The 25,763-nt window shown below is 36.1% G+C and overlaps 1 protein-coding gene and 2 non-coding genes across 4 annotated transcripts; all 3 read right to left on the bottom strand.

Annotated features, from left to right (window-relative positions):
• Positions 1-2,874: 2,874 nt before the first annotated feature.
• Positions 2,875-3,019, bottom strand: LOC115956032. Its single transcript, XR_004084247.1, has one exon. It is a non-coding gene; the product is annotated as a small nucleolar RNA snoR136 (small nucleolar RNA).
• Positions 3,020-3,103: 84 nt separating this feature from the next.
• LOC115956097 lies at positions 3,104-3,186 on the bottom strand. The gene has a single exon (XR_004084259.1). It is a non-coding gene; the product is annotated as a small nucleolar RNA SNORD25 (small nucleolar RNA).
• A 13,854-nt stretch (positions 3,187-17,040) lies between these two features.
• On the bottom strand, positions 17,041-19,638 carry LOC115989796. 2 transcript variants are annotated; one of them, XR_004092128.1, is made up of 3 exons: positions 18,541-18,638; positions 18,197-18,269; positions 17,041-17,396 (listed from the first exon to the last, which is right to left on the bottom strand). XR_004092128.1 is itself a non-coding variant. In XM_031113675.1 (3 exons), the coding sequence occupies exons 2-3, from the start codon at positions 18,623-18,625 to the stop codon at positions 18,193-18,195; spliced, it is 162 nt and encodes a 53-aa protein (XP_030969535.1). In that variant the 5' UTR covers positions 18,626-18,636; positions 19,531-19,638. The 2 variants fall into 2 exon arrangements, 1 of the variants encoding a protein (XP_030969535.1); XM_031113675.1 differs by lacking the exon at positions 17,041-17,396 and adding an exon at positions 19,531-19,638 and having other exon boundaries at positions 18,193-18,269; positions 18,541-18,636.
• Positions 19,639-25,763: the final 6,125 nt, after the last annotated feature.

The following is a 25,763-nucleotide window of genomic DNA, read 5'->3' as shown; positions in this document are numbered from 1 at the left end:
TCTTTCCAAACAACTGAAGTCCTTGTAATTTTCCTTGTTACTACACCCTCTGGTAGTGGTGGAAATGGCAAGGACCTACTGTTGAGCTTCTAGAGAGATGAGGAGGCTGGGGTGATCGCAATGTTAATAGTGTCACGGTCACCTCCTTCCTCCACCCTTACATCAACATCTGTATCCTCCCATTCTGGTGAATCCTTAAATGAGATGGGTTGTCTCAGTGAACCAGGTTTATGCAAATAGAAAAAATTACTTAAGGGCACCCTCCTTGCTGGACTACTTGTTGAAGATGATGAAGACCTATAATTATCAGACTGAGACTGTATTTCTTGCAAAAGGGTCACACACAAGAAGCTTCATTTAGCAACAAGTGAAAATAAAACATATTGCAAAGATGAAAAGCTGATCAAAGGGGAGAGGAAAAAGTACTTTTGCTGCATTTCATAAATCCCAATCCCATTCTTTAACCATCGAATCATATAAAGTTAAGAGAGAGTAGTTCATCACCAATAAACCAGATAACAAAGAATCAAAGCTAGGAGTGAGATACATCCAAACACTTTGGATACTTCCCAAGATTGATGTCTACAATAAGAACTCTCCATGAAATTATTTTAATTATTCTAGAATCTTCAACATATCGAAGTACCTAGCAATACCAAACAAATATCCAAGCCTATAATGCAAAATAATAGGCAAACGAAACTCAAGCATTCCCCTGGCAAATCATAAACTCTCATGAGCAATAGTAAATATATCCTTAATGAACATATTTGACTGTATCTAAAAAGTAGTGGCTTTAATGGGTTATTATAGTACAATAATAAATCACAGGATAGATTAAAGAACCATTTGGAACCAATCAAGGCTATTTCTCTATAAAAAAAAAAAATAAAAATAAAAATAAATAAATAAAAAAACCACTAAGAACACAAGCAAATCATTAACACAGAATACAGATAATTTGGAAATATAAGGTTTTTGTTTTGTTCCTTACCTTCATTGGTGAGTAAATCGGGATGCAGATTGGAGATCATTGGACACAAAGCACGCACGCAAGTAGACGTGGCAAAACGGGCGGGTCGAGTTGGGTTAATCGAGTTTGCAGGATAATCGGATCGTGGGTCAAAACAGGTTATTTTTAAACGGGTTAATCAGGTTGCGGGTCAATCGGGTCGTGAGTCGAGTCGGGTCGCGGGACGGTCGAGTTGACCTATATTTTTCAAACAAGTTTTTTATTAGATTCTCACTGGTGATACTGTTACCACTTACCAATTACCACTAAACACTTGATACCCAAATTTACAAGTAAAGAATGACAAACTATAATGGAGTACATAACATATTAAGTAAAAAAGAATAAGTAAATATTTTATAAGAATTACACATCAATCTCAATCTACTCAACATTGCTGACGTGGTGAAATGGGCGGGTCGGGTCGGGTCAATCGGGTCATCGGTCAAAACAGATCATTTTAAACGGGTCAATCAGGTTGTGGGTCAAACGAGTCGGGTCATAAAATTTTGATCCGTGAAGAAACATATATACTCAGTTCCAAACAATCAATCCTCTTTAGCTAGTCTTGTAACTGCTTGGTTTTCCCCCTCGAATTCAGAGAACGCGAAAGAAGATAATCTAATTCTTTGTTTTTTGTTTTCTTTTTTGGTTTTATACGGTAACTTGCTCTACCGGTAATTGGTATTCCCCTCAACTTAAATATACGGTTTGGATTGAAAGCATTAGAATTGACAGTCAAGATATTAGTGGGTTACCCACTAAAAAAAATAGAGGGTACTGTAGAACAACCCCAGGTTCAATAACATTCCCCAAGCAAATACATCATCATGATCCATCAAACGCTTTCACTGTAACTCCCAAAATTTGCCACATTTACTTATCACTATCGCCATCTTGGATATAATCTTTCCTAGGTCAAGAGAGATAAAATCTTGATGAAAAAGATTTTCTGTACTTTATCTGTTTATGCATTCACATCCAAGGTTCTAAGCATTTTAGCCTTTTTGCTATTTTAGCACCACCCTTGATGTGAATATATTGATGGGCTTCAAGGGGTATTGAATTATGAAGGTGAGCAGAAATTGATGGGCTTCATGAGCTCTGTAGGGGTAAGTGAGCATGTTCAAAGTTGGGTTTTTGTTTAAGCGAACTGGGCTTCCTTCGTAATGATCATTGAGTTAGGTCCTTTATCAACAAAGGAGGGCTTTATAGCAATTGAGAATTGCAGTGAACAGGTCAAATCGATTTGCATCAATAATAGCAACGCAATGAACTAGGCTGGGATTTCGAGTCCTATTTATTAGAAGCATCAGGCATGATGAAAGTACGATTCTCTCTGATCGATTTGGAGAAGTCGTCGATTAAAATTCACATTGACAAACTCCTAATACAAAAATGAATGAGACCATAGTCTAAGTCCAATTTTAACCATTCCGTTTTCAAAAGTAAACGTCCAAATTACCCCTTAGGTGGTCTGCTGGGCTTTTATTAAGCAGCCCAAGTAGAAGCTTTTTCGTTTTAGCAATGGAATTGGACAATTGGCCTTTTTCAAAATCTACATGTCATACAGACTACAAACCATACTGCATTCTGAACTCAAAATCTAGTCCCACCGTCAAAATATACGGTTCTCGAATCAAACTTTTTTTGCCATTGTTGTTTAGATCAAAACCTACTACGGATTCTCTCTACATACCTTTCAAACACAGGAGTTTAACAAAAATATTTAATTATAATACGGTACTAAATATAAGATGATAATTTTGTGTTGCAAAATTGGGATTTCCCACTAATTAGCAATTATAAAAGAAGCGAACGTAACACAATATTTGATTTAAATACAAAATTATTGAAACAAAGAATGTAGTTCTCCAACGTCCAAATACAACATAAAGGTTGCACCGGATAGCGAGGAGAACGTATATCTGGGCTTCAATCAAACATAGCTGCACACACACAATTTAGTGTAAGCCAAATTAAGCTATCCAAAGAAAATGAAGCCCTTCCAAATAGACTAATAATAAGCACCCAATTGAAAAAAAAAAAAAAAAAGTTCAGTAATAAACAGGTAAATTGGGAGTACTAGAATGAAACTCAGTCCCTTAGATGTTCATAAAGTTTGCGATCATTACCGCAAATCATTACAGGTCTGTAGACTCATCACCGTAACTCATAATAGACTCCCATCTTAAAAATAATTGATAAAAACGAATTCGATTTTCAATAAAATGTGGGGAAAACATTAGGATTTGAAATAAATAAGATATAGTTGCTTCAGTGTTCTCCCAAAGCAAAAGAAGATACGTTGAGAGATAAATTAAACAAAAACAACACGATCGATATCGCTTCAAGGGAACGAGTCCTGTGGGAATGGGTAAATCCACACTGACCAGATAATGAAGCCTTTTTTTATCAGAACAAAACACGTTTTAGAAAAACAAAAACAGAGGCAGAGAAATTGTGGATTTTTGAAAACAGTTTTTGAAAACTATTTCTAGCGAGGCGGAAGAGAGGGCTATAAGCTCAGCTCTGTGAAAACCCTAATTGCCGAAGAAGGAGAGGCGACTTGGTAAGGTGTTGGACTTGGTGGTTTCTTTTATAGAGGGAATGGAGGAGGGATCGGACGGTTGATGTATGATCTCTTTATATGTCCGGCTGATATTCCACGCACTCGTTTTTTCCCTAAGTTCGTTGAATCCTAATGAAATTACAAAATTATCCCACAGCAGTCAGGCCTTTTTCTCTTCCATTTTCATGTTTCTCACTCTCTTTTATATTTTTTTTTTTTAAAAAAAAAAAAAATTTAAATATGGAGTAATTAAGGCCTTGTTTGGTCCCTAAGAACTCATATTTTGTTTTCATTTTCATTTTTTTATCCATTTTTTTGAATCTTAGAACAAAAAGTATGGGGTGCCCTATTTGAAACTTATTCTTACATATATATATATATATATATATATACACACACATAAAAACTACTTTTCCTACATATGAAAAAAAAAACTACTTTTCCTACATATAAAAAAAAAAAAAAAAAAAAAACCCCATAATCTTCAGTATTTTTATGAAAATGTCACTAAACTCATTCTGCTGAAAGTGAAAATGTTAAAAAGTTGTTTCCATATTTTTTCATTCTCACATTTTTGTGGGTATTGAAAATGAAAATGAGAATAAAAAACAAACCCAAACAAGTTTTTTCATTGGTGGGTACTACATAAAGCGGAAAATGAAAACAAAATAAACTTTATTTTCAGAGGTAACAAACATGGCCTAAGCTTTTTTTTTTTTTTTTTTTGAGAATTAATTAAGATAGTTAATTGCATTCATTAGGCGTGTGTTATTACTTACTATTGATACCCGTTTTTGATAAAAAGGGCTCAATAGCAGAAAGACCCAATAGCAAGCAAAAATAAAGAAGAAAAGAATAAAAAAAAGCAAAATAGAAGTAAATGGGTCATAAAAGTCCAAAGAAGAAAGAAAAAAAAAAAGCCTAGTGAGCTAGCATGGCAGGAAATGACAACAAGCAAGCTCACAGGCACAATAAAAGGTAAAAGCAAAGCAAAGGGGCCATAAAAGCCAAAAGAAAAAAGAAAGATGAAAATAAAGTCCAGTGGGCCAACAGGCCCACAAACGCAATAAAAGGTGAAAGCGAGGTAAACAGGCTATGAGAGCCCAAAGAAAGAGGTAAAGCTCGTGGGTCAGCAGGGCCATAGGTACAATGAGAGGTAAAAGAAAAGTAAAGTGAAAGCTAATGGGTCATAAAGGGCTGAGGAAGGAAGAAAGAAAGGGATAAAAGCCCCATGGGCTAGTATGGTAGGAAGTCCTGCCAAGCAAACCCACTAGTCCAAAAAGGGATAAAAGGAGACAAAGCAAGCCCAGGAAGAAGGCCCACGATGTTCTCTCTATAAAGGATAAACATGGGCCAAAGGGACACGCAGCAGGATGAAAAAAAAAAAAAAACTAACCTACAACTGTAGAAATGGCGTGGGAATGAAAGAAAACAAAAATAGAGAAGTAGTGGAGCAAGCACGCAGCGGCCGAAACACCACCAACTTGTATCCAACCAATACAAGAGAAGTGGGCCCATGGTCAAGGGATTTAAAGGGTGTGGTTTGGTGGGGGGGGGGGGGGGGGGGAAGAGCCTATTTTCAATTTCCAACCAAGGAATCTTTTAGGGAAATGCCACTCAATGCATGCTAGAGAGGTAGGTAAGGAAAAACTCCAAGGCCTTATCCATTCAAACAAAGAGGAAAGGCTCATACCAAAATCAAACAAAAGGGAAATTTATCATGTAACAAGTAGTGCAAGAAAGAGAATACACTAGGCATGTCAAGTAGTGGTAGTGGACGGGCAACTAATGGGTTGGTGGGCAACTCTGAAGGGGTGTCCACCATAGACCAGAAACAGTTGGTGAAGCCTTAAGGGTAAAATAGAGAAATCCCATAAGATTAACCCTATATAAATAGGAACAGTAGCCCCAAATGGGAAAGGGGAGGAATGAAGGTAGGAAAAACAGAGAGAATTAAAAGAAAAATAACAAAGAAGAGAGAAAGAGGGAAGTGAAAAGAAAAGGGAGTAAATATGGCAGAAAGACATGCATCAATAGGATATCTTTTTCCTCCCTCTTAAGTAAACTCACTATTTGAAATTCTAGAAAGTAGCAACGAGTAGCCATCTAGGCCAATTCCCTATAATGCACAACTTTAATGGCATAGCCCAATAGTAAGGTTGTTCAGGTTAGGGTTCAGGTCCTCTTTGGTTCACTTCCTGCGGGAAGATTTAGCATTTCTCTCTCATTACAAACTTTTGCACATAATAACTTCACCTACTAGAAATTTATTATATTTTGCTGTATCAGTTGTTTTGCTGCAGTATCTTTATTATATTTTGTGGTATTAGTTGCTCTGCTATAGTATCTTTATTATATTTTGCTGTATCAGTTGTTCTGCCACAACATCTTTAGTATATTTTGCAATATCAGTTGCTCTGTTGTAATATCTTTATTATATTTTGCTGTATCAATTGTTCTGCCGTAGTATCTTTATCATTTTTGCAGTACTAGTTGCTTTGTTGTAGCCTCTTTGTTATATTTGTTGTATTAGTTGTTTCGCTGACTGAATGTTCCTGTTGTAACTAAGCCATTTGCTATGGCTAACTTTCTGCCGTAAGACATTTACTTCTTAAATCCATGAAACATGTGCTAATGTCAACGAAGTAACGTGCATATTTATTTGTTTATCTTTGTTGTTTCCATTCTTGGATGCAAGGCTTGGGCATAGACTGGGCCACAACATGGTCCTACTAGAGTATTGGGTGAAGCCCAACTTCTTGACCCACAGCAAAACGGGCCTAGGCGTAGCGAGACAGGCCTTAGCCCGTTGACACAAAAAACCCACCTACACTTATTAAGTTTCTAAGAAAAAAGAAACGAAAGTATTTTTTCCCAAAAAGTGTTGGACAAATGCATCTTAGTTAAAAAAACATTAGATAATCAACAAAATATTAGACAATTTTTTGAGCAAAGACCTTTTTTCTTTTTTCTTTTTCTATTTTGGTACTCAGTACAGGTGGTAGAAGTTATATTTTGATTTAATAGTTCAAAGTGATAGTCTAACTTCTTGGATTATGGAATGGATTTAGAAATGACTCACTTAGGGATGGCAATGGGGTAAGGCGGGCCGAAGGATGCAATCTTCGTCCCCACCTCGCATGGTTTTGTCTTGCCCCATCCTCACCTGCCTCGCATGATGGGAAAAACTTTCTCACCCCATCCTTACCCCTCGGGGCCCTGTGAAGCCCCGTCCCACCCCGTAAAATTCTACTTTTTGTTAATTTGCCCTACATCTAGTACAATTTTTTTTAATGAAACCTATTTCATTGATAAAAATATACTTGAAATTACAACTAAATTTATCCCATCAAATCAAATTAATTTTTAGAAAAAATTGAATAATATATCCAAGTGATAGTCTGACTTCTTGGATTATGGAATGGATTCAGAAATGACTCACTTAGGGATGGTAATGAGGTAGGGCGAGGCCGAAGGATGGGGTCTTCGTCCCCACCTCGCATGGTTTTGTCTTGCCCCATCTCCGCCCACCTCGCATGATGGGAAAAACTTTCTCACCCCATCCCCGCCCCTTGGGGCCTCGTAAAATTCTACTTTTTGTTAATTTTCCCTACATCTAGTACAATTTTTTAATGAAACCTATTTCATTGATAAAAATATACTTGAAATTACAACTAAATTTATCCCATCAAATCAAATTAATTTTTAGAAAAAATTGAATAATATATCCAAGTGTTTAACAAGACAATCATTAAAAAAAAAAAAAAAAAAACCCTCATAGTATAACACATAACAAAATAAAGGTAGAGAATCGCATTAGGTAGAATAAAATAAGCTAATATTGATATATTTGTTTAAATAGTAGGGTTTTAGGGTATAAAAAATTTACAATTATAACCCTTAACAATGCGGGGCGGGGTGGAGATGGGTAGGGGGGAGGCAAGGTGGGTCTAAAAAGTCTAAACCCATCCCTGACCTAAAATCTTGCCTCATCTCCGCCCTACCACCTTTGCGGAGTGGGGAAAACCCGTGTGGGGCGAAGCGGGGAGGTGCGGGTTAAGCGGGGCGGGAAAAATTGCCATCCCTAAACTCACTTAAGAAACTTTTTATAGAAAATGCAAGTAATAATGAAAAAGAAAAATTATATGTGAAATTCAAAGTTACTTAAAACAAGAATTCGATTCTAAGTTATCTTGATCGCCATTGGATTTCAAAAGGCTAAATTTAGGTTGCAAACAAACTAATTCAATGTCTAACCTATTCGAAGGTTTGCATAAATATATCAAAGCCTAAGTTATCACACTAACACCAAGCAGATTCAAAGCAAACATATTTCAAATTAGCCAAAGCTATCACAATAACACAATGACTTCAATAATAAGTTCTCTTAATTGTTTAGGATGGTCTTTCTCTTGGAGCCAAGTCTCTTATTTATACTTGATGCTTCATTGATTATTGTTAGCTACCATGCCTTGCTATCCTATCAGGCTTAAAGGACACTTGTTGAATTGATAATAGGTGATCGTAATTTCCTGTAACTGTTTTGAAATTTATTGTAACAACATCATTTGTCTTTCATCGAAGGCATTGTTTATTGAATTAAAAATATCATAGAAACTTGAATTAAAAATATCATAAAAGAGACAGTTGGGAGATGCTTTGGAGGAGAATTGTGAAACAGAGACTACAAAGTTGAACCAAAAATGCGTCAGAGTGAAGTTCAGAGATGGTACGTCTGATTCTATATCGGCAGGGGTGGAGGATCACCCTTGCCAAAAGCCATGAAAATACTAAGTTGGAACTGCCAAGGGCTTGGGAACCCTTGGACAGTTTGAAACCTTCGCAAAATTGTGAAGGAACAAGGTCCCTCAATCTGCTTTCTTATGGAAACCAAGTTGGACAGAGAAGGTATCAACTTTTGGTGTAAGGAACTACCATATAATAATAAGTTTGTTGTGAAAAAACCAGGTCTTGGTGGCGGGTTTGCTATGATGTGGAAGGAAGATGTTTCCTTGGATGTTTTCAAGTACTCTAACAATCAAATATCTGCAATGGTGACCAAAAGCGATGGATTTTGGTGGGTTTTAACTGGTTTTTATGCCTGGCCAGAAACACAAGATCGATACAAGTCATGGGCTCTCCTTACCCATATTTGTTCTCTTATGGATGGTGCTTGGATGTGCATCAGTGACTTCAACGAGATGTTCAACTTGACTGAGAAACTAAGTTGCAGACCAACTCCACCAAGACAACTAGATGCTTTCCGTGAAGCTTTGGAGCTATGCAATCTGGTTAATCTAGGATTCATTGGATATAAGTTCACATGGAACAATCGACGTCTCGGGGCTGCCAATACCAAGGAGCGACTAGACAGAGCAGTAGCTAATGAGGTATGGAGGTCTAAATTTCCTGGGACTATTGTAACTCATATTATTTCATATGCCTCGGATCATCTACCTTTGATTCTTCAGAACTATGTACCACCAAAAAGTATTTATAAGGGGAGGCGCGGCTTTAAATTCGAAGAAGCTTGGCTGCTATGGTTTGTTTGTGAGAAGGTAATCTGGGAAGCTTGGGAAATCAATCATGGATGTGAGTCGGCATTGGAAACAGTCAAGCAGAAAATTAGTGGGTGTGCTTTGGAGTTAATGGTAAGGGGTGCCACAAAAATACAGCCAGGTACAGCTGAGATCAAAAGATTGCAAAAAAGGATAGAGGTGTTAAATTGTGCTCCACCGACACAACAAAACAGAGAGGAGTTTATTCAGGCCAGTAAGGAGTTGGATGAATGGCTTAGGAGGCAGGAAATTTATTGGGCCCAAAGGTCACGAGTCAATTGGATTAAACATGGCGACAAAAAGAAATCTTATCCAAGGAATCATGGACCCACAGGGTAAATGGCTGGAGGAGTTGGAAGATGTGGCAGGAGTGGCTGTGCAATACTTTAACGATTTGTTCTTATTGGGGCCTTGTACCCGAATTGATGAATGTCTAGAAGCTGTACCACAAAAGGTGACAATTGACATGCAACAAGCTCTCTCCTGTGATTTTACTGCAGATGAAATAAAAGCAGCTTTGTTCTAGATGGGACCCACAAAGGCGCCTAAACTAGACGGTATGAATGCCATTTTTTATCAGAAATTTTGGTATATGGTTGGTGATACTGTTGTTTCTGTTGCTCTTGATTTTCTTAATTCTGGTCAAATGTTACCTGTACTGAATCATACTCATATTGTCCTCATCCCAAAAGTTAAAAATCCAGTCAAAATGTCTGATTTTAGACCTATTAGCCTGTGTAATGCAATGTATAAAATTATTGCAAAAGTCTTGGCTAACAGGTTAAAACAAATCTTGCCCCATATAATAGCCCCAACTCAAAGTGCCTTTGTGCCAGGAAGATTGATTACAGATAATATCCTGGTGGCTTATGAAGCTTTACACATGATGCATGGTTAGAAAATTGGTAAAACAGGGTTATTAACTTTGAAACTGGATGTTAGCAAAACTTATGATAGGGTGGAGTGGAACTTTTTAAGGCAAATTATGCTTAAATTGGGCTTTCCTGGAGGTTGGGTGGATAGGGTGATGAGTTGTGTGACCTCTACTTCCTTTTCCATTTTGATTAATGGTAAACCTTTTGGTATGATTAATCCCACTAGAGGTCTCCGACAGGGAGACCCTCTGTCACCTTATCTTTTTCTTTTATGTGCAGAGGGTTTTACATCTCTTTTGCAGAAAGCAGAGCTAGAAGGAAGTATCCATGGAGTTTCTATCTGCAGGAAAGCCCCAAAAATCTCCCACATTTTGTTTGCAGATGACTCACTTTTGTTTTGCCAAGCAACAGAAAGAGAGACACAGTAAACATTCGATATGCTAAAACTTTATGCAAAAGCATCAGGGCAATGTCTAAATATGGAGAAGTCTTCAGTCTACTTCAGTAGTAATACTACATCTCAAATAAGGGAGTCGATAAAGGCAATGATAAGGGTGAATGAAGTGGACAGGTTTGAGTCCTATTTGGGCTTGCCAACATTGGTGGGACGAAGGAAATATCACACTTTTTCTTTTCTTAAAGATAGAGTGTGGAAAAAGCTTCAAGGGTGGAGAGGGAAAATTTATCTAGAGCGGGGAAGGAAATACTTATTAAAGCAGTGGCCTAATCGATTCCTACGTACTCTATGGGAGTTTTTCAACTGCCGGTTAAGCTATGTGAAGAACTCCTATCAATGTGTGCTCGGTATTGGTGGGGACAGATTGGAAATGAGAGGAAGATTCACTGGCTAAGTTAGGACAAACTATCAAGGCCAAAACCAGAAGGTGGGATGGGTTTTAAGGACCTCCGACAATTTAATCTAGCAATGCTTGCAAAACAAGGTTGGAGGCTGATGCAAGACCAAGAGATGTTAGCTTTTAAGTGTCTAAAAGCTAGGTATTTTCCAAGGTGTCATTTTTTGGAGGCCTCTGACTCACTTAATAGTTCTTACACGTGGAAGAGTATTATGGCAGCCAAACCAATTCTGCAGAGGGGGTCATGTTGGAGGGTTGGCAATGGAGAGACTATCCAGATTCTTAAGGATGCTTGGCTACCAAACTCTCTTACAAATAAAGTATTACACCAGATACAGAACATTGAGGAAGGGATGATGGTGGCTGAGTTGATTGACCCGGTTTCTCGGTGGTGGGATAGAGAATTCATATTGAGAAGTTTTAACCGAAAAGAAGTTGAAGCCATTTTGCGTGTGCCTCTTAGCTATAGATATACTCCAGACACACTATTCTAGCTAGCTGAAAAGTCTGGTGAGTATTCAGTGAGGACGGGGTACCAAGTGGCGCGAAGATTGATAAAGGAGCTGGACTGGACCGAATGTTCCATGGGGGGGGGGGGCTGTGGGAGGTAGAGTGTGGAAAGTACTGTGGAAGTTGAAGGTGCCAAACAAAATTAAAGTTTTTGGTTGGCATGCTTGTTGCAACATTCTGCCAACTTGGGTAAATCTAACACGGAAGCGGATAATTGAGGATAACAGATGTGAAGCTTGCAAGACCAAGCCAGAAACTGAAGTTCATGCATTGTGGAATTGTGGAGTTGCACAAGATATATGGGCGGGTTGTTTTGTATGCTTGCAAAAGTGTTGTGGTGGTCAGGAAGACATGCTTTAGTTAATGGAAGATTTAATCACTAGACTGTCAACGGAAGAGCTAGAGCTGTTTCTTGTCCAAGCTTGGATTATATGGCATCAACGTAATTCATTGATCCAAGGGAAGCAAGTACAGGCACCGGGAGTGTTGAACAAAAGAGCTGTAGACTTCCTGGAGGAGTATAGGCGAGCTCAAACCAGATTATCCATAAACTCAACTACACAGCACCCATGTAACTGGAGACCTCCACCTTCATTTCGGTTTAAGCTGAATTTTGACGTTGCAATTTTCAAGGAGGACGACACCACCAGAATAGGGGTCATTATTCGCAACGAAAAAGGGGAAGTGATGGCTTCTTTATCAGCCAAAGGGCCGCCGATGACCTGTAGCGAGGAAGCTGAGATTCTCGCTTGCCGTCGCTTCGTAGAGTTTGCTATGGAGTGTGGATTCTCGGAGTTGGTGGTTGAAGGTGATAACCAGTTGGTCATGGATGCACTGAAGTTGGAAAAAAGCTTATCATCTCGGGTGGGCCACATTCTTTAGGACGTGTCTTGTCTACTAAAGGGTCTTCGTTGGTCACAAGTGCAATTTATAAGAAGAAGTGCAAATACAGCTGCCCATACATTAGCTAGGCATGCAAAAAATGTATCTCATGAGATTATTTGGATGGCGGAGTCCCCTCCACTTGCAGTTGAGGCATTGTATGTGGATTCCACTTTCATTTAATGAATTATGAGGCAGTTTTCCTCTTCAAAAAAAAAAAAAAAAATATATATATATATATATATCATAGAAAGCACATTATGGCTCTGTTTGGATACTACTTATTATTGAAAACTAAAAATATTATAACAAAATAATTTTTAAATGTGTGAATAGTACCGTAGGACCTGGTTTAAAGAAAAAGTTGCTGAATGAAGGTATTTATGGGTCCCGTGAATAGTGCATGAGACTCACAGAAAAAAAACACTTCCATTGAGAAACGCAAAAAATGCGCTTTCCAAACGGAGGCTATATTAGATGTATTGGCCGATGTCGAAGCATTTTATAGCCCAAAAAAACATTGCCTTGTACAAAAAACTATTCTTTAAAAAAAAAAAAAAAGAGAAGAAAAAAGAAAAGAAAAAAAGACAACTGATAGATATTCCACGTCACTGATTGCCCCTCCTTCTTATGTTTTGTCTAACCTTTTTTTTTTTTTTTTTTTTTTTTTTTTTTTCATGTGCCTTTTTGTTTATTCCCCCCTCTCCTGGATTTCCCCAACCTACCCACACCCCCCATCTTGGATATGCATCGATAAAAGCAATTAACAGAGTCTGGTTATGGTTTTGAGACCTATGTAATAGAAACATGTGCAGGGCACAAGTCAAATGGGATTGATGAAAGTATTAAACATAACTTAGTTCGTCCAAAAATTGGTATGGAGGTAAGTTTTATCCAACAAAACTTTCTCTTCAATTAAAATTCATTTTGACAAACTTGAGCTTTATACAAAAATGAAGAGTATCCGTAATTGAAAATCTCAGTCCAACTTATTCACTTTAGGTGCCCATTTAAGCTGGCATTGGAAGTAGAGGTTTTTTCGTTTTGAAATTTTAAGAATACAAATATACAATAGGATTGGACATTCTCAACAAAAAAAGAAAAAAGAAGAAAAAAAAAGAAGAAGAAGAAGAAGAAGAAGAATAGAATTGGACAAAATAAGGAGTGAAATGAGAGCATCTCCAATGGCTTCTCTAAAGCCAATTTTAGAGCATCAATATCCCAAAAACCCACTCCAACAGCTTCTCTATTTCTATTTTTTAGAGTAGAATTGCTACAGTGCTTCTCTATAAGTAGAGAACACTTAGCTTTTACTATTCATCTTTCAAATTTTTTTTTCTATTATAATAATCAGGTATTGAATAAAAAAATGTTGGAAGATGTGTAGTTGTTAAAAAAAGAATAAATAATGAATAAAGAATGAATGGTGAAATAATATTTAAATGAGATAGAGAATGAAATAGAGAGTCTGTTGGAAAGTGTATTTGAAAAAGTTGGTAGTTAAAAGGTTTAAAAGTCACTGATCATTCTCCAAACAGTACAAAAATTTGGAGAATTTGCTGGAGATGCTTAGCGCCTTTAGATTTACCAAATCTTCATGCTATTGTACCACTACAACCTTACACAACCTTTGAAATTTGATTAAAGACGGGCTAAAAGAAAATTCCACGCAACTAGAAGTATAGTTCATCAAAATAAGAATAACAAAGTTTAGGTACAGTACCCTAGGTGCTGTTTTTTAGGTTTTCCTCTTAAAATTTAGTTATGTGGCTATTTAATTAAAAAATACACTTTCTTCTCATGAGAAAAAAATCCACATAGCAGAGTTTTAATAAGAAAACCTAAGGAACAATCTTAAGTATTTTACCTAAGTCTTGTTCAAATAAGATATATATATATATATATATATATTTTTTTTTTTGAGAAGAATCAAAATAAATACTTGGTCCTTGGAGCAAAAATTTTTTTGGGGGACAAATAAGGAGATAGTTGATTAGATATTAATAAGTTAGTATGCTACAATGTGCTCGACCTTATTAAGGGCCAGCAATTATTCCACTCCATCCGATGGTTCAACAAAAGATACATAAGGAGATAATAAAGTAGTTCCTACAATAGCAAGAATGTTTGCATACTTATTTGTTTCGCGATATGCATGCTTACTGCTTAGTTTGCTTTTTTGGGATGGCTTAGTAGAGGTCCATGCAATCAATCAATAAAGGTTCCATAAGAGTCTTGAATGAGGAATTAAGTGTAATTTTGAACCACAACACTGGTGTCAAGCTCAACAATTAAGTTAACAATTCCAAGGTCTTCGGCCAGTAGAAGCCCATCTCGGAGGGTTGTTGTATAGATCAAAGAACAGATTGCCATTATGCATGCTTACTGCTTAGTTTGCTTGCTTGGGATGGCTTAGTAGAGGTCCATGCAATCAATCAATAAAGGTTCCATAAGAGTCTTGAATGAGGAATTAAGTGTAATTTTGAACCACAACACTGGTGTCAAGCTCAACAATTAAGTTAACAATTCCAAGGTCTTCGGCCAGTAGAAGCCCATCTCGGAGGGTTGTTGTATAGATCAAAGAACAGATTGCCATTATGTACGTATTTCTCTTCATATTTTGCAATTAACCAAGTTCTTTTAATAGATTGAAGAATAAAAGCAAAAGAATCTAGTAAAGTTGAATATGTAAGGTATGTGATGCACACCAAGGAGCTGGACATGCTGATCATACAAGTGGAAATGGAGCTGAATTTGCACAAGACCCTTTGTCATTTTCTAGTGGCCCAATTACAAGACTTAGAGCCAAACGTTTCAAGGAAGCCCTAAATGGGCTAGTCCAAGAGAATTGGGCTGATTCTAAAAAGACCAAGATGGGCTTAAATAATAATCAAGGCTTAGTCCATGTCATCAAAGCAATTGAAGAGGCTAATGCATGCAAATTTGCAACCAGCATGGTCTGACCATAAAAGGGTGTGAATTTGTTAAGTTCCAAGGATATTAAATGAGAAGATGTCTTGGTATTGGCTGGGCATGTTAATTCTAGTCATTTAGCTATTTTTGACTGCCTTTAGAAGTCCTAGAAAACTAAAAAAAACGTGGGAACTTGATTAGATTAATTTGTGTTGTTTTTGAAGTTGTAATTATGATTTTTACCTATTCTTGGAGGGTTGTTCCAAGTATATATCTGGTAGTACAATTTTTTTTAAAAAAAAAGACAGATTGGTATTCAAAAAATTATTCTCCTTGTGAGTCTTGTGATCCTCTTGGTTCTTAAAAGAACTCTTGAACTAATCAAGTTAATCTTGTGGCGTTCAAACAACCAAACTTATCACCTTTGATTCTTGAGAGATTCTTAGGAATTCTTGGTGTGGCGTTTCAATTCTATCGTAGTCTTGGTTTTCATCTGGTTAGGTGACGGGTCAAAGCTCAACAAATCTTGTCTACACGATCTTGGGGTTCCAAACCATTATTGCTATCGGGTTTCATCACAATTGTTGGTGAAGTTCATATCAGTATGCATTCACCGATCAAAAATAAAGCATCAATCCAAAATGATTCAAAGATCAAGTTATCAAAGAGCAAAAACAAAATATAAAGAAGTATCAACGTTAATTTCAAAAGTGATTCAAAAAGATAATAATGACTCTTGTGACCAAAAGGAAATCAAAGACAAAATGTTGACAACAAATCCTAAAGAAGTCAACAAGACAATCAATGATAATGGAGATTAGAGAGAGTTCCAAGAAATAAATAAAAAATGTATTTCTCATAGAAAGAAGACATGGCAATATTTTCTAAATAAAATCTCTTGTAACCTTCCTTCTCTCTCATTTCCGCACCTTCAATTCTAGAACTCCAAGCTTGCAACTCAAAGTTTTATTGTAAGTATTTCAAAGTTCAAATAATAATATTTCAACTTTCATGGTCTATCTATCAAATTTATGCTTTTATTTTTTGGCTGAGGCATTGCGAAAAGCGTTAACAATATTGATTAATGCTATATCTCTTTCCCTGGTCTTCGCGTTTCTTCATTTACTTTTGGGAAGAAAGTCAAGAAAGACAAATGCAACTAGAGAAAATATCCGGGCAGATGTCAGAGGATTAGGGAGGAGAAAACAAAGAGTCTTACAAATATATATGTAAGTTGAGAAGAAAAGCTAGATATTGGGGCATTACTAATTTACTACAACAGTGGTTTCAGCAGATACCGAGTGGTCCCGCGGAGCAAACCTGATAGAGATTATGCAGGTTGTGTCTATTTTAGCTCGCAAAATTGATCACAACAGATATCCCTAAACTAGCAGACTAGCAGAAGCCTCCACTAGGTGATCATTGTGAGTCACAAGTAGGCCTGCCTACACGGCGTTGTTGTGGAAACTGACTCCAAGGACTGCATAGATGTCTTGAAGTCCCAACAGCTCAACCTACCATGGTATCTGCAGATTATTTTGGAGGATGTATTCAACCTGGTGAAAGAGTTTGTTTTGTGTAATTTTTCTCGGTGTTATAGGGAAGCCAATAAAGCTGTCATCAAATGGCCAAGTGAGCCTTCAGTTTGAAATTTGAAGGTTCCCTCTTGGTAGATAGGCTCCCATTTTCAGTTGCTGAGTGTTGGGGAGGAATGCTTCTGTTGTTGATGCATGTATGCTTGTTTTCCACTTTTCTAAAGAAGTATTTTCATTCAGTGACCAAAAATAAAGAATATTATTCATGAGAACACTTTCAACAATCTAAACCGGTTAAAAATCCTTATGAGAGGGAAATTGCTATAAGACAATAGAAAATGGTCTGAAATCCTTATGACAAGGGTGTAAAATACATGGACGATAGTTTTTTTTTTAATAAGTACATTGAGGACATACACGGTTTTCTTTACAACTTAAGATACTCCCAAGTCCATTCCAATCAAAGTGGGATATGCTGCAGAGTGGCAAGCCATCTCAAACACAAAACTACACATTTAAACAAAATTACACACATTTTCACACATTTTTTCACCTACACGTATATCCAAAACACCCAAACAACATAACTCAAACTACTCTCCCAAACACCCCCTAAATCTTCCACAATACATCCTTGTTTGTCATCCTTCAAGTTGATTCCAGTTCAGGTCCTCACCCTAGAAGCCTGAAATAAAAGTTACAGAAAAATTAAGAAAATGCACTTGTTTTTTACATAATTTATAAGTAAACTAGATTACTTTAGAGACAAGAGAGATTTAGAAATCTCCAATATGGGGTTCAATGACTCAATAGCAGACATATTAGTCAGTCAATAATATAAAAAAAAGAATTGAGGATCAGCCCTACATGTAGTAGAATAACAATACACACTGATTGTGGGATGAGTCGGCTGACTAATAACAGAACATACCACATTGGTTCAGGCCAGAAAACAAGGCCCAAATCCCAACATCGTTTTATTCATTGCAACAATACCAGTACAAAGCAGTCAAATATTGTCACCAATCTACAATTAAAATTACAACCTGCAAGTTCCTTTTTAATTTTGGCAATCAGCTCTTTCAAGCATGTATGAAAACAAAGGTAGGCAAATATGCCACATGCATGTGCATGACAAGCAGCACACAAAAAGGACCCATGACCAAAAACTTTGACATGCAGAACCATTCAGAAGCAGTTATTTTGAGATCTCCATGTATAAAATGAATGCATGCAGAGGTGCTATAAAATTTCGATGGTCAAAAAATGAATTGTTTTAGTACAAATTCCATCTCTTTCCAATATCTCAAAAGTTTAGCTTAAAGTATAAGCTGTATTCCTTACACCCCTAAGTAATGATATGGAAAATATTTCATATCCTTACTTGTCCAAAAGTGCGTCACAAAGTACATAGCGACTTTATCCAATAGTAAAATGCTATATAAGTTATTGCTTCATGAGAAAGAATAAAGGTTCTTAAGTTACCTCTTGCAGAACTCAGTCACATATCGTGATCCGTTGTAAAGAATGAACCACATCAACATGATGATCAAAGTATCTGGTACAATTTAGGAATTCACAAGTGCTGGTTGACAATGGAATGGTGGCAGATAAAACCAACAGTAGTTATTAACTTTTTTGTAAATAAACCTTAACTCTTAGTTTTGAATTTTGACTCAAAACAAAATTATACTACTATTTGTTTAGCTCATAATTGGCTTCACAAATGTCAAAATAGTATGTAAAATAACAATATCCATGACATAAGGTATTACAGACACATATCAAGGAGATTGGATCCGTAAGGAGAATGGTGCAATGGAGGATACTGAAAAGATAACGCTCCCACCAATCCAACATGTAGAGCCCAAAAGTAACATTGTAAAGATAGATCTTGCGCTGAATCCAGTTCATAGTTCTGAAACCTACAAAAATGGGCATATCTCTAGAATCAAGCTAAGATAGACATGAGCAAAATTGAATCAACAAATTGAAGAAGTTAAATTTCACAAAAAAATTAGAGGGAGAAAAAAGGACTGGGAAAAAGCTGATTGCAATCTAGAACTTTCACAATCTGTGGGGATAAAGGAAAAAGAGCTTAGGTTTGAGGTTGGACAAAGTCTTGTTCATTGTGTGCATCCGTGATTGAGAAAGAGGGAGACATCCATAAAATAGCTATCTTAAATCCCAAAGTATTTTTTCCTATGTCTTTTTAACGATTCTAAAATGATGAGAGAGGTACAATTCAGCAACAGCCAGACTTGCTAAAACTTTTATGTGCACAAAATCTGGGGCAGGGCATTAACTAATTGCAAAATTGGGTCAACGTAAAGACCCAACAGTTGTCAACTGCATCCACATTTATAGTATGATCAAAGACACCCATGAAATAAATTTTGATCATCAAAATCCCTTAACCTATAAATTATCTACATGGGCCTAATTCATTCAAGTTGGTTAGATTCCCACTCAGTTTCCTTTCCTGAGAGATTGTTAAAAAAATTAGCAACAGCAACCGTTTGATAAGAGACAAGACAACAGATCAAGCAAATTCAAAGTACTTCCAGTTCATGGTTTTTACAGCTACTTTTTATATCAAGTACATAATTGGGTTTGGGTTTATTAAGCTTATTGAGCAATAGCTTATATTTATATCCATTGAAAGAGAAAATTTCCAACAAATGAACTTATTGGGATTTCACCATTTCTCTAAAAAGCAATTGGATAATTGATCTGATCTACAACTAATTTAGGAGCAACCCATAATCGAAATCCGTAGACAGTAAACAAGGTCAAGGAGCTAGGGTTTGGGTTCGTACCTGAAATGAACTATTCAATTAGTTTAGTCCACCTCTTCGACGCGGCAATTTAGTTTACTCACAATTTTTCTTCCTCTCACATCTAAATACAGATTTTAGCTTTGTTTCGTTGTGTACTACCATTGTCGTTTTGCCTTTTAAAGTAAATATAGCGGCGGCTACCATTAAATCTCGCCGTAACAATTCATAATTAGTTTGACGGCTACATTTGTGAATTAATTGGCGGCTACATCTTGACTATAGAACTTGTGTTTAGATTGAATCCAATATAGAGTTTATGGTTCCCATCAAAAAAAAAAAAAATATATATATATATATATATATATATAGAGTTTATGGCCCTGTTTGGTATACACAAGCACATGTTTTCAGTTTTTAAACAACATTACACATATTTTTACACATTTTTTCACCCACACGTATTTTTATACATTTTCAAACACATGTTTTCAATTTTTAAGTGCATGTACCAAACATCTCCTATATATCAGAAAACTTTAAGCTAATCTTATACTAACTCATAATTAGTTTACCTGTTCTACATATATGGACCTACAATTGATTTGAAACTTTTGGGTCATAAATATCTATAACATATATAATCAATCAACATATATATAGAGTCTAGATTCATTTGTTCAAGGCTATAAACAAGATCGTAAATTTTATAGTTTAACTCCTCCATTAAAAAAAAAGTTTAAGTGTTTCACTTGGTTATAGAAAATATAGTATAACTCATGGACAAAAGAGACGTGATTAATTTATTGTGTTTATCAATTCATGTATAATTTGTGGATACAATATTGCTTATCAATTCAAAATAAACAATAACCATAATAACACTAAAAATTTCACAATATTTTTATAATTTTAAAGGTGACATGTTAATTATAATGTTAGTGGTAGTCCATTAAAAATAATTTCGTGCTAATCACAATTTGCTATTTTAATGAGTTCATAAAAGAGTTGTAAAATTTATTATGTTTGTAACATTATTGATTCATAAATGAGAAAACATTATTTTGTAGAAAATTATCAACAATTTTTTTTTTCTTTCTCTCCGAATCATCTATCCCATATTAATTATAATTTGAGTAAGTCCAATAAATAAATAAAAAAAGCTAAAATATTATTTTTGTGTCTAAACTTTAGGGAGGAAGATAATATCTGGGTAAACTACATATTTAGTCCTTAACGTTTACACTATATTTCAATTTGGCCCCTAACATTTCAAATGTGTCAAAATAGTTCTTAACCTTTGTTGGGGGCCTTTTTTGTTGCGCAACCATGTGTTGTCTGCTGGAAGGGTGACCTTGTTAGACTCAGATTTGTATGGAGAGTTGCGTCCAGAACTAGACATTGGGCCACATTGTCCAATGGCTTTCGGCATATTTTTAGGCCTACAAAATGGGTAAAGCCCAAAGTCTACAAATCATGATAATGATTGAATAAATAAATAATATGTGTTTGATATAATAGATTTGATTAATAATTGTAATAGTAGTTGAAATAAAGTAATATATATTTAAAGGTAAAATAATCAACTATTCAATAATATAAATTTAGAGATATGGAAACATAGTGACTTATCTTTGTATGGTTTATAACCGCAACTGCATAACATCAGTGAGTTGATAGTATTCTAGTAGAATGACTCCAGCGGTGGAGAGGCAGTATGCCACGATAAGTCTTTCCTTGATGACTTCAAGATTGAAGGGGAAAAATAGGTGTAATTGGAGGGAGAGAGAGTATGTCTAGCTGTGTGTAGAGGCTGGTTAAGTTTGTCACCTTTATCATGCACTTAAATGAATTTCCCTTTGATAATGCTCTTTCAGTTATTAGAAGTTATGAATAGTATTGTCTTCCATGAGAAGGGCTTCAATATGAAGTCTTTGTGCCTTATAAGAGAAAGGCTTTATGTAAGATAGATTCGTGTCTCCCATGAGAAGGGCTTTTGTAAGAAGTAATGCCTTCTAGGAGAAGAGTTTTAGTATTAGAAGTTTATACCTTCCATGAGAAGGGCTTTTAGTATAAGTATATGATATCTCTTGAGAAGTATGGAGATGGTAAAAGATATAGATGTTTTGTGTGATGTAATGTTTGTAATTTGTATGAGTAATAAGTATGGGTATTTGGTGAGAGATGAGTTTGTAATATATATGAGGAATATGTATGTATAATTTGTGAGAGATGTAATTTGTAAGATATATGAGAGATATGTATGAGTATTTTGTGAGATATGTACTTTGTGAGATATATGAGAGATATGTAAGATGGTAAATGAATTATGTTAGAGCTGTTGGCAAGATTATAGTGATGGCTTGTGTTGCTTTCTAAGAGGAAAATTTTTGTAAGAGAAGAGTATGGAGATGTGTTTAGGTATTTGGACATATGAACAATAAGACATATGTATTTTTTGAATATGGAGAGTGAGAGAATGAGCATAATATGATTAATGGTGTTGGTGTGTAATAGTGTATTAATGTTGCTGGGATTTTTTGCTGGGGGATGGATAAGTGTTTATGAGTAGTTGTATGAGGGGTATTTATGAGCTAAGGGCTGAAGAGCTTAGTTACTAACTTGAGTACTAAAAACTTAGAAGCTTAGAACCTCATTAAAGAGCTAAGAAGATAATGAGATAGAGAGAGAGAGAGAGAGAGAGAGAGAGAGAGAAGTTATGAGAGGTTAGTTCTTCTCTATTGGTGTGCTTTGGTGTGTTGATGAGGGATTCTATTTATAGCTGAGTTTAAGGGGATACTTAGCAAATAATCTCATCCAAAATCTGTCCCAATCAACAATAAATCTTTAGAAAATCCATCCTATGATTTGGTCAAAATGGTATGTTCAGCTTTAAGGGGGTTTTGCTGTTTCAGGTAATATCAGCTAGAGGAAAGACTAGCAAAAAAGGAAATGATTTTAGCAAGAAAAAAATAGTTTCTGTGGTTTGTTTTGGTTTTTAGCCAAATAAGAAAATTCAGTAATGTTAAGAATGTTGGGTCAACTGTTCCATTTGTTCCGAAAATGCTATGACAGTTGTTTGAAAAAAGTTGTCATAGTTGTCATAAGATAGCTGTTGCTTGGAGCTGAAGTAGATGAGGCTAGTTGGATGATTTCAGACTGCTGGAGAGAATATTTAGGATTTATTTCTTGGATTTAGTTGAAAATGGTAAAATCTCTTTTAAGGATATCTTGCTATTTTGGGTATAGTAGCTAGCTGCTCGGATTGAGCATTAGATGGCTGGTGATGTCACTTTCAGCCAGGTGTCAAGTGTTGAACACACTATTGGTGTTTTGCTGGAAATGTTTCCTTTTTTAGGTATTTATATTTTTGGTCCATGATTCTATTACAATACATTTTGAGTAAGTAATATAATGATTGATTGATAGTTAATGAAGCTTTAGAGATCTAGTCAATGTCTCACTGTATTGTGACTTAATCTTGATGAGTATGAAGAGCATTTAATACTCTGCTCTAACAGCTAGTAGGGGAATATTTGGTTTGATTATGGCAGATGGTAGCTGGGTATTGAAAATATCATGAATATTTTATATTTAAAGATTAAAGATAGCCAATCAGATTTAGCTATGTGTTTGAGTTGAATTTTAGTTGAAAATAGTAATGTGGTTTACGTGAAATAATATGATTAGATTTCCAAATTCATATAGGAACAGCTGAAGATTGAATAAATAGATATTTGGGTTAGCATTTAGATGGCTGGAGTTTTTGAGTGATTGTCATGTGATGAATATTAAGTTTTAGGAAAAGAGTAATGGAGAGTTTTATCATTTTTAGTGCTATGTGATAAGAGAAACTTATCATATGTTACTCGCTACACACTGACTCGTTAGAGTTTAGGGAGTTGAAAAAGACACACCAAGCAACATGTTTCTTTTATCAACTTTAAACTACTGGATCTTTACTGAACATATCTCTTGGTGCTCCAAACCACGACTCCCAAAATTTCCCCAAAGAGACTCATGAGCTTAGATCAAAAGCTGAAAATGAGATGACGTACCTCGGACTTTGTTGTCATTTTGTGTAAATATGATCTTTTCTTGGAAAAGCTGCTTTCCATGAATATTAGAGAGGTAATATGGGCCGTGAGTTTTGATTTATTGCTTGAGCCTGATCTATATATTGATGTTGATGATGTCGTGGGTTATGAGCCCAATTGATGAAGAGGAAATGTGGACCATGAATCCGCCTCTTGAAGTGAAGATGGTGTGGGCCATGTGAGCCCAATTCATGTAGTTAAATGAGATATGAGCTTATTTTGGATTTTAAAGAGATTTACCCAAAAAACTAATAATATGTTAATGTGGTGTGGGTTCAATAAAGTAATGCCATGTGATGAGAAAAAAGAGTCCTCAACAACTTTTTAATATAAGAGTTAAATGGTTATTGCCAATGTGGTGGATGAAAAATACTTATGTGGCTAACAGTGATATTAAAATGTTAATTTTTATGCCACCTATATGCCGGGTGACCTTAATTAAAAAATATCTACTTTTTCTTTAAATTAAAAAAAAAATTCACTTTTTTTGTTCACTTAATAAAAAAAACTAATATGATTTCAAATCCGAAAATCCCATTCAAAATTAATTTGATTTCATTTTTTTTTTTCAATGAAATCTGCATACATTTTATTGCTAGAAAATAAAAATAATAATTACAACAAAAAATTTAACCCAATACAATCTCTCAGAGAAACATTATAAGCAAGAATCTAACCAAATACCCAATGAACATCAACACAAAATCAAACAACTAGTTTTTGCGAGCAGACTAAAGAACCCAACGAAGTTCCAATCTATCTCTGCTCTACAAGATCCAACCCATTAGAGCATCCGTAGTGGGCTTGTCATATGCCAAATGTAAGGAACATTTGGCATGCAAGCCCAAAAAACGCCAGCAACGGGAAGGCCATATGCCAAAAGGCTAAATTTTTTTTGACATATAGCTACAGTACCATCTTAAATGTAAGATGGTACTGTAGTTGAATGGTATAAAAAAAATAAATTTTTAATACTTTTTAACCCGGGAATTTCTCTCTCCTCTCCTCTCCTCTCTCATTATTTCTCTTCTTTTCTCTCTCTTCCTTCTCTCTTTCTCATTTGCTCTCTACTCTCTTCAGACCCAAGCTCTCTCCGATGCCCCTCTCTTTCCGATAAGTTAGATGCTTCTCTCTTCGATAGTGATTCCGACGAGGCATCGGTGCTCTGATCCCTTTACCGATTCACTCAAGCCAGTCCGTTCAAGCCCCATTTAACTTTTTACTCCTCATGCTCAGCCTCTCTCACGCAGCAACAAGGATGCCACATGTTTGAGATCAGTGTGTGGTTTCAGTGTTTGGGCTTAATTTGTGATTCGATCGGCATGGGTTTTGGTGGCATGGGTTTGATTTGTGATTTGTTGTTGTGGGTTTGTTTTGTGGTGTTCTGTGAGTTTGTTCTATGGTGGCTGTGGGTTTGTTGGTGGTGGCTGTGCTGTGTTGGCGTTGGATTGTGTTTTTTTTTTTGGTTCAGCTATTGGGGTTTGTGGTTGTGGCTAGTGGGCCGACGGTGGAGGTGGTGGAGGTGGTGGAAGTAGTTGTGGCTGGTGGGCCGACAGTAGGTGGGTGTCTGTGGCTCCGTTGGAGTGGGTTTTGGGTCAGTGGGTGGCGGCGTGGGTTTGCTGATTGGGTGTTTTTTTTTTTTTTTTTTTGGGTGTTGATGGTAGATTATGGGTTGCTGGTGGTGGTGGTGGTAGTGGTGTCAGGTGTGTATAGTGCGGCGGTGGTGGTGATTGTGGTTGTTGAACAGAAATAAAGAGAGGGAAAGAATAAATAATGTGTTGTATTATAATTGATGGTAATTGTGGGATATATTATTTTATTGTGTAGAAATATTATTTTAATGGGTAAAATAGGAAAATAAAAGTTGGGATGCTGGGTGTATTGTAAAATGGTATGGTATAATTGATAAAATAGTTTTTTGGAATGGTAAAATAAGATGAGATAGCAAAACCGGTTGTGGATGCTCTTAGCACCGTAAATACTAAATACATAGAACCCAAAACCCTCACCGCGATTGCGCAATGCCATTAGAAGGGCTCGATAGAGAGGCTTCACGGCGCCATTGAGTTCCGAAGATGACGCAAGAAAAAAAGGCCTAGCCAACCATCGATTTGTGGCAAATTGACCCAAGAGAAGGACAAATAGAACTACTAAGAGACAACGCGTGACCCAAAAAGG

This window comes from Quercus lobata, chromosome 1 (genome assembly GCF_001633185.2).
Source record: "Quercus lobata isolate SW786 chromosome 1, ValleyOak3.0 Primary Assembly, whole genome shotgun sequence".
NCBI lineage: Eukaryota > Viridiplantae > Streptophyta > Magnoliopsida > Fagales > Fagaceae > Quercus > Quercus lobata.
Note: the sequence above shows the minus strand (reverse complement) of the source record. Positions and strands in the feature narration are given on the sequence as shown.